Source organism: Taurulus bubalis (assembly GCF_910589615.1).
Source record: "Taurulus bubalis genome assembly, chromosome: 19".
Taxonomy (NCBI): domain Eukaryota; kingdom Metazoa; phylum Chordata; class Actinopteri; order Perciformes; family Cottidae; genus Taurulus; species Taurulus bubalis.
In genome coordinates, this window is record NC_136607.1 from 2,605,536 (window position 1) to 2,615,000 (window position 9,465).

A 9,465-nucleotide genomic window follows, 5' to 3' on the forward strand; every position below is an offset into this window, starting at 1 on the left:
ATTAACAATCATGAGGATGCCTGAACTCAACAGCCACAAGTTCACTTTCCACCAGCAGTAAACATGAACAATTCAAATACTAACAACAAATATTAAGATTTTTTTCTTTCCTTATTCCGGGAAAAAAAAAGTGAACATGAGTGTTAAAATGAGTCAAACCAATAGTCTTATCAGAGCGAAGCTTTAACACATACAACATGTTCTCCTTCTCTCCCTTCCTGGTTGTGCACAGGAGCATTGCTTTTGTAAATAGTGTTCACATGTCACTCAACACCTCCATTACATAAACCTGAAGGAATTGTAGCTGCTTCCGTACTAATATTTAACATTTTTCATCCCTTCTAATTTATGTCAGACCCCTAATAACATACAGACATTTTATTGTGAACATATTATTTGATAAGAACTTGAGTACCCTTTTTTAATAAAATTAATAAAACCTGACTCAGAACGTATTAAATAAAAACACAGAAAAAAAGAGCTGAACTTTCCAATGAGTCAGTCCCTCTTCCATTGTCCCGTCATTTGGACTTAACTAGTAGTGCAGTCCTTGTACTGTTCAAGGAAAAACAGAAGTAAAACATTTAATATCTAATAGAGCGGGTAGAAAAATACATGTTTCTTTCAATATAGAATGTATGCCTGTAGTTTGAGCCATATTGAGGCTGTGTTCGGAGTCTTATTGAACTTGACTCCCAGAGTTTCTCTCCCACAGTAACAACAGCTGGCTGCCGGCTTGGGGCTCCAACTCCTGCATGAGACACAAAAAAAGATGGAAAAATGCAGTAATATTCCAAAAGCAAAAAACATAACACTTCCAACCTTTGTAAGATCACATTCAGCTGGTCATCAGAAAGTACTAGTTTGGAATGAAAATTCTTTCCACCCATTATCATTGGCAAACCTTCTATAAAGTGTTTTAAGAGGAGCAACAGAAAGCAGAATGTAGAAAAGTATACATTAGAGCTAAAATGTAATGAGGAACAATTTAATTGATCCATTCATTGTTTCAGTCAATTGTCAAACAAAGACACCAAAAGTGAAATGTTTATCTCTGTGTCAGTCGGATGAAAATTCCCCTTCATATTTGACAACTCTATTTCCTGATGTTCAATTAATTAAAATGTGATCAATCGTAAGACTAACTGACAGATTATTCAAAAGTAAAAAGATCAATCAAACATCAACAGCCCAAATATACAACAATCAGCAATAAATACACTCGGCCCACACTGCTGTCATTGCTCCGTATGCTGAGCCAATCACAGCAGCAGCTCAACTAAACCAGGAAACGTTATCTTTATTCAGTATTAATGTGGTGTATTTCATGGTGTCAGGACTGTGTTTGTGTGTATATAATACATATCAATTTCACTCTTATTTGTACAATACTTTTCATACAAACATTTGTAGTGCTTCACACAGAACATATATAGCAGGTGTGTGCGTCATATAAAAATGTGTGACATCCAATCATTCTTGTCACATTTCGTTGTGCATCCCATGGTTGTCTGATGACAATAACTGATCCTTCAATGTAGCAGAAGGCTAGCTAGTTGAACGCCAACGTAAAGAGGGCTAGGCCAGAGAAATCAAAGACTGGTTCAATTTTTAGGGGCGTATCATATAGACAAGGAAGGAATCCCTACAGCTGCCGGCACTGAGAGGTTTAGTCGGTGGTGTGATGCAGGAGCACATCCAGGGTTGGGACATGGCATCAAGAGGGTTGGGACATGGCATCAAGAGGGTTGGGACATAGCATCAAGAGGGTTGGGACATGGCATCAAGAGGGTTGGGACATGGCATCAAGAGGGTTGGGACATGGCATCAAGAGGGTTGGGACATGGCATCAAGAGGGTTGGGACATGGCATCAAGAGGGTTGGGACATGACATCAAGAGGGTTGGGACATAGCATCAAGAGGGTTGGGACATGGCATCAAGAGGGTTGGGACATGACATCAAGAGTATGCAGAGGTGAGGCCCTCCAAGACTGTGGTGCCTGCAGTTTGTCTGCTGTGTGAATATAGAGGTGTGGCTGCGGCCCCGGCTCCATCCACTGTGGAACAAGGTTTTAAAGTGAGTAGGATCACCTTGTTCTGTTGGGACCAGGATGCCACTGGGAGGCCTCACATGATTCGTGTTGGCACAGTGTAACGGCTTGCATCATGTAGTGGAACCGCCTCTATGAAATAGCATAACTAGGTCCACCTCAAAGAGCTGTACATTGTCAGTGATCAAGAAAGCCACTCTGATCAAGCAGGACCTCTTTCATCCCTCTCACCAGTCCTAACTGCCATCAGGTTGACACCACTAAGTTTATATTATATAAGTGTAGTGTTGACTGCTTTAGTCCTATTCTACATATGTGTGTGTGATTGTAAATGTGCATTGTTGGTTGGATCTGATGCTTTGTGACAGACGTGTATCTAGACCCAGTAGCACTGTCCTCTCACCTGTCCGTCCCTGCTGATCTGGACCTTCTTGTTGTCGTTCCACGGGTTGTGGATGTGTTGGGAGCACTGGAAGGGAAGACTCTCCTTGCGGATCCACTCTACACTGAATACCCCTCCGAGTCCCATGAAGCCCCAGTCCTGGCAGCTCTCCTGACTAATGACTGATGTCATGCGAGCGTAGCCCTGTGGAAAAAAACAAAAGGGAGCACTGTTTTTCTTTTGGAGCTCCTTATTGACAGTGAGATTAAGATGGTCTGAGCTCTGATAATATAAACTGAACATGCAGCATTGGTCAGACTGTTACCTGGAAGTGCCCAGAGCCCTGAACAGAGAAGATGAGGATGATTGCGCTATTCTCCAGGTAGGCCTTGGCGAGTTTGGTCTCATTGCTTGGTGTGGTGGACCAGATACCTTTCTGCTGAGAAATGTCTATGTTCCTCACATTGCTGCTCTTCATGATGAAGTACCGCACTGAAGAAAAGACCAGCTGGGGAGACGGTGGCCTTGCGATCTGCTGCAGGAAAACAACAGCATAGCTAACTCGACAAAGACTGATTTATTGATGAGACAGTAACTAGTAAAATGAAACATGTCCACCCAAAACTGACGACTCTGAATACCTTTCCTGAGGAGGAAGAACAGGGGCTGTAAGAGGAACTGTCCAAGGTCACAGAGCAGGAAGAGCTGCTGGAGGAGTGAAGCTCTTCAGAGAGCTGCTTGATGGGCAGTGAGGTTTCCTCTCTGTGGTGGGCTTTCCCCGGTAGAAGGCTCCAGGTTGCTGGCATCCTACGAGACCTGATGGAAGTGGTACAATAGAGGGTGAGTATGGAGTGAAATGTTACAATATAACTATAATAATTAATGATTATTATCAAACACCAGTCTGAGTTTATTAAGCTAAACACACAGAGCGAAAGAGGCCATCATATGAAACAGGCTTATATTAGAGCGCAACCTTTATTTCTGATTTCTATAGTTTTATACTTTATATGTTGTATCATATAGTCGTAAGATGTCTTCCTGTTCTTGTCTGATTAATTCCAATTTGCTTCTTTAGACTTTTTTCCAGGCAGCCTCCCTTAATGAAACTCACACCCTCACATCTAACAACATGAAAGTCCTGGAGCAGGTGTTCGTGAGGAGCAGGTGTTCCTGGCCCACCTCAGACCTCATGTGAGACACGGAGCCTGAACAGGTTGTGAGCGGCACAATAGCTCCTTTCCTCCTCACCCTCTTCACCTCTGAGTTCCACCTGAGTCCCATCATCAACCGAACTTGTCAGATCACTTGGCTGTTGTGCATCAGTGGTGGACAGGAGGAGGAGTGCAGAGACATGGCGGACTGCTTTGTGGAGGAAGTTGATGAGGTGCAGATTGGGAGAGCTGCTTGGATTTCTAGTCTCGGCCTCTGGGTAGCCAGGGGGCGTGTTCTAGAGGGAACTCAGAAACAGAACTCCCTTGTTCTCTTAGCTTGGATTCCAGACAGAAAAAAGGGCATTCCAAAATATGAGTGCAGAGGGTGTTCTGGACGAGCAAACCTTTGTGTTTTGACTGACTCAGATATTCAACCATGTTTATTTGAGCCACAGTATACAGCCAAAGAAATGCAGCGCAGCTGCATTAGCCAAGCAAGAGGATGTGATCTGCAGGGACGCTTTGGGCGCCAGAAGTTGTGATGCATCCTAGTACAGGAGAACTCTGCTTTCTGAGTCAATAGAGCGGCAACGCAGAATTGCTTCAGAAGGTGACCACATACCCCAAAGCTAAATGGGAAAAGTGGAGTGGTTTGCTTTTATCGGTCTTTTTTCTGCTCTTTTTACAGCACTGCCAGGGAGGACAGTCACATGTCAACATCTTTAAACACCACAATACATCACATCCTTCATACTTGTCATTGCTGGTGTTAGTGGGTAGTTGGGGGCTGTTCTTGGAGCTCTTCATTGAAGCCTGGGGCCCATCCTCTGATGACATGGGCCGGGGCCGCTGGCCAATCCCTGTGGGCTGCTGCAGGCCGGCTCCCTGCTCCTCTGCCGCCAGCACCTGAGGAACATCATGGTAACTGGTAAATTAACTTGCTTTTCTAGTCTTCGACCACTCAAAGAACCTTTTACACTACATGTCATTCACCCACTCACACATATCAGGATCTATCTAAGCATGCATACCCTGATGGCAGAGGCGTTGGGAGCAATTTGGGGTTAAGTGTCTTGCCCAAGGACACATCGACATGGGGATTGAACCGCAGCCCTTATGATTGAGGGACGACCCGATCAGTTTGAGCTCCAGTCATTTACCTGCACCCTGGTGCCCATATTACAAATACCAGAGCCAAAGGAATTATATCCACATATCAGTCATTTTTAAATAAAGATGGAGATTGAGACAACCCACCTCATGAATAAAGTGCGCACGTTAACATGTCAAGTCAACATTATCTACCCATCGATTGATTGACTCTCAATCGTCAAACAAGGGAAAATGTGATTTTGGCTTTGCAAAGGACACAGAGATCAGAGTTTGAATCGGGGTCCAATGCTAGATAGAGATCCTCAAATGTTTGAACGTGTGGCCGCATCATCAACGTCAACCAATGCAATGACTATAGTACAACTGTAAACAGCCATAATATTCTAAAAAGAAGAGGATGACAACCTGAGGCTGCTCATACAATATATTTGACACCTACATACACTAGCATTGCTCTACGTTTGTGTCGTTAAGTGAAAGTAAGAGGAAGAAAAGAGAATGTGACACACAGAAACCAGGGTCCGAATGATGGCGTCGTCTTGTTGAGACCAAGGCTTCGAAGGACAACGGATCCTCTTGATGAACAAATTTTGCCACTTCTGCCTCAGTTCAAACACCAGTCCTGCAGCCTGAAAACATGACACACAACATGAGATGAAATGACATGTAAAAAGGAAACAATTTAGTACAAAATATCAAAGAAATGGGGCGGAAAACAAACAAAAGCAACAGCGTAGAGAACGAAAGAGAAACCAATATCAATATTGACTACTTTCTCTAAAGTATTGGAGGGCATTGTTTATAGCAGACGTAGTGATGTCCCATTACAGCATCTCAAAGTAAAAGCCCCATCCTTCATTGTGTATCTCTCCTATATAAACCCTCGTAGCGGCGGAGGAACGGATGGGGAGAGTGAGCACACAGCCTATCAGAGCGGGAGAAAGACACACAGCTCAGAGGCACGGCAGGAGAGCGCACCCCAACCAGCCTGACAGATCCCAGTTTAATAAAAGCCTTGAGAACCGCTATATTTATTTATTTATTTAAGCGGCCTTGAGCATTTGGAAAAGCGCTATATAAATTAAAAGTATTATTATATTAGTGTGTTGCCTTCATTGTGCAGCGGGAGACCCACGGTGGGAACCAAGTAGTGTTACAGTACTGTCTTGTCTCTACCACTCAAAAGGCTTTACACTACACAACATTCAGCCAGTCACATGGGGTTCAGTGGAGTAAATTGTTTTGCCCAAGGACACTTCAACATGGACTTAAGGAGCTGGGAATAAAATGTTTAGAATGTATCGAGCATTCTACATTTAGTATAATTTACTGACGATACAAACTCACAAAAATGAAATAATCTGAAAAATAATCTAACTGATGAACTGATTAAAAAGGTGAATCCATGTCTTTTGGGCGACTGTGGATCTGTGTCATCCTTCAATCAGAGGATCGCCAGTTCGATCCCCGGCTCCGCTGGTTCATGTTTATGTGTCCTTAGGCAAGACATTTAACTCCAGATTGCTCCAGCAAACTTTACTGTATGTGTTGCTCAATAGAAATCAAAACATGTTTGAAACAAATTACTGGTCAGGTTATTGAAAGAGTGTAGTTTACCAGATTCCTGGGGTACACATTGATGAGTTGTTAAACTTTAGTGTGGCTGGCAGAGGCCCACAAGGTATGTAATTAAATGAAACACTATGCACATGTCTTTAATTGTGTCTGCTTGTAAAAAGAGCTTCAGGCAGCAGCTGCAACAGGTATATGTTAAAGCTTGAATACACTGACTGACTTTAGTGTGTTATTGAATTGCTATCTATCATCCCACCTACACATATTGCAACATATTGACAATCTGGTAGCAGATATCGCCACTAGTTGGCACTGTTCAGAGTTCAGGCAGCTGGAGGTTACAGGGTTAGAGAGGAGATTGGAGAAAAAAGACGAGAGATGAGAGGTGGGTTTGTCTAGTTTGGTGTTGGGAAAATCCAGAAGGTGTTAAACTGATTTATTCCTTATAACTCACCCACGTGGCTAACACTATCTCTATTTAATGCATCGTACCTATGTAACCAATGTTTGGACTGATGGAATCAAGGTGTTCAGACTATTTAGCAGTGAGGACGAGGAGAATTACATTTTAGGGTCTAATAATCTCATGTGTGTCGTAAGTGAAGAGTGTTACTGTATAAAACATGCACTTTTCATAGCTAGACATGGTGTTAGTAAACATGTATTTTTAAATACTATCTGCTTAGTATCTGGACGCCTATTCTCCCATATCACATATCTCCTTTATGTCTTATGATTGGACTCGTGTTGGTAATAAACTGAACTAAATAACATGGAACTAAAGAGCATAAACATCTGTGAAGGACATTTTGTTTCAAAATCTAAATTGATTTGGATGATCACAAGTTGAGAAGTAAACTACTCTTAAATGTTGGGGAAAGGGCAGCAAACATACAGGTCTACACAGATTTGAAGGCTTTAAGTTATGTGAAATCCTTCATAAAGTGCAGCAGCACGCATGCCGTCTACCGGCTGAAACGTCCCTGTGTCAAGTGTTGAAATGTTGGTCTGTTTGCACAATTGAAGGCTGCAAATCAATTCAATCCAGGCCTTTTCTACAGATGACGTTATACAGTAGATTACAGCTTCCAGAGACTGCTGCCGAGTCCTTTGTCCACTCAAGATTTCTGTCTCTTTCTATCTCAGGACATCCAGCCTCCCATCTCGAGGCAGTTATTTGGGCGAGTCTGTCTGCTGAGGTCAAGTTCTATTTCCTAAAACCAGGGATCCTGTCATCAACATATTTACATTTACAGCTTTTTAATATTCACTGCTGAGGCACAAAGTAGACATTGATTCGTTCACATCAACATTCATAAACTAAGTAAAGGTGGAACGGTCAACGTCGACAGCAATCGTGCCTCACCTCTTGGTCCAATTGAAAGATGAGCCAGTCATCGATCCTCATCTCAGCTAGGTCCTCTGTCTCACTGTCACTGATGTCACCCGGACTGTCTGAAAGGAAGACAGAGCATGGAGACAAAGAGTGAATTTGAAGAATTTGAATTTGAAGAGTGAATTTCTAAATCAACATAAAACACTCAGAATAAGAATATCAGAATATATCAGATATCAGATATCAGAATAAGCTTTATTGGCCAAGTATGTTTACAAATACCAGGAACATGATTGTCTGAATGATCTCTGCTGCCTTTATCTTGTAGAAGGTCTCTTTACTAATGGATGTTATTGAATTTAGTAGATGGAGAACAAAGCGCTGTTCAGTGGTTCAACTGAAACAGACAAAGATCCTCTGAGCAACAGTTGAATAAGAAGAAAGAAATCAGCAGTCATTGGTAAAAGAAACCAGAAGCTTAGATTTAAACAGGAACAGCTTCCTGGCTTAGACTAAAGCCTAGTTTATGGTTCTCTGTCACGTCGACAGCGTACCTACGCCGTCGACGTGACGCCGTCGTTGAGCATTCGAAGTTCTGCGTCGAGGGAACGCGTTGCCTGCAATTACCGCCATGCCGCCAGGGGGGTGTGTCTGTGTGTCTGTGTGGTTTCAGAGGTTATAGCCGAATTCCGGTCACAGTAAACAATGGCGACCAAGTTGGAGCGGCTGCATTGAAGTTGGAGCTCATCAATATTGAAGAGCAAATGCTTATATTGCAAATGTTGAAGCGCAGGCGACAGAGAAGACGTTTGCGGAGGTGGTCTGTACGACCACTAAACCGGTCGAGGCTGGGAAAAAGCAACTGCCGGAAATTACGTTCTGAGCGGACCAATCACAGTGCTTACGGTCCGCGTCAACGCGACGCGTAGTTAGGATTTTTTGGAGGTGCGTGTCAGGCTACGGCGTAGGGGTCTGCGTCAACGGCGTAGCTACGGCGTAGGTACGCCGTCGACCTGACGGAGAACCATAAACTAGGCTTTAAGGTGTTAAGGTGACTTAACTGTATTCCAATACTGTATTCCACAGCAAGATATCTTGACAGACAGAGACATCGCCATACTTCAAAAAATAAAGAAAAAAGTCATGACATTTGGTTAGTTTGTTTACCAGCAGCTTTCTGTGCAGCAGGTTCCTGCAGGGCAGAGCTAGGTAGTTTGGCACACCCTCCAAATATGGCCACCGTGATGGCGGTCATCATGGAGCAACAGCGGACACTCGCCATCCTGTGGCCTCGGCTCATCTCGTCATAGATCAACCAGTCTGTGGGAAGGGCTTGGGCTGATTTAGCTGTGCTGTTCTAAACATACACACACACAAACACAAACACAAAAAAAACCACAACCACACACAGACACACACACACACACACACACACACACACACACACACACACACACACACACACAAATTTAAGATACTGAATCTTTATGTATCGTTTGGAAAGTGAAAGTATTTTGATTACATTTCAGAAATTTCTGACTTGTTCAATTGAAGTTAAAATTGAATGTACTACAATTTAAGTTATTTCCCTAAATTTAAATTTGGGGTCAAACTGGACAATAAAGTTTAAATTATGGAGTAAACTGGACAATAAGGTTTAAATTAAGGAGTAGACTGGACATAAAGAACACATGTCGGGTGTCATTGTCTCCCATCACCCCGAGTTGGGACCGGCTCGTAGCAGAGAAACAAGCTAATGTAATGGTGAGTTGTATATTTATGTACTTTATAAAACCATTATAAAGTGCACAAATATACAACTGCTTTATACCGGTCGTATCATTTTATTACGTC

At 42.9% G+C, this 9,465-nt stretch overlaps 1 protein-coding gene across 1 annotated transcript in view; it reads right to left on the minus strand.

The window, feature by feature from the left end:
* Nucleotides 1-9,465, minus strand: part of ythdc2 (YTH domain containing 2) — a gene marked incomplete at its 5' end in the record, with an annotated part of 29,790 nt that continues 20,325 nt past the window's right edge. Inside the window, 8 exons of the mRNA XM_079235373.1 lie at nt 1-751; nt 2,455-2,637; nt 2,759-2,968; nt 3,075-3,249; nt 4,342-4,493; nt 5,210-5,329; nt 7,642-7,730; nt 8,779-8,956. Coding sequence (XP_079091499.1) covers nt 680-751; nt 2,455-2,637; nt 2,759-2,968; nt 3,075-3,249; nt 4,342-4,493; nt 5,210-5,329; nt 7,642-7,730; nt 8,779-8,956 — 1,179 coding nt within the window. The 3' untranslated portion in view covers nt 1-679. The remainder of the gene's footprint in view (nt 752-2,454; nt 2,638-2,758; nt 2,969-3,074; nt 3,250-4,341; nt 4,494-5,209; nt 5,330-7,641; nt 7,731-8,778; nt 8,957-9,465) is intronic.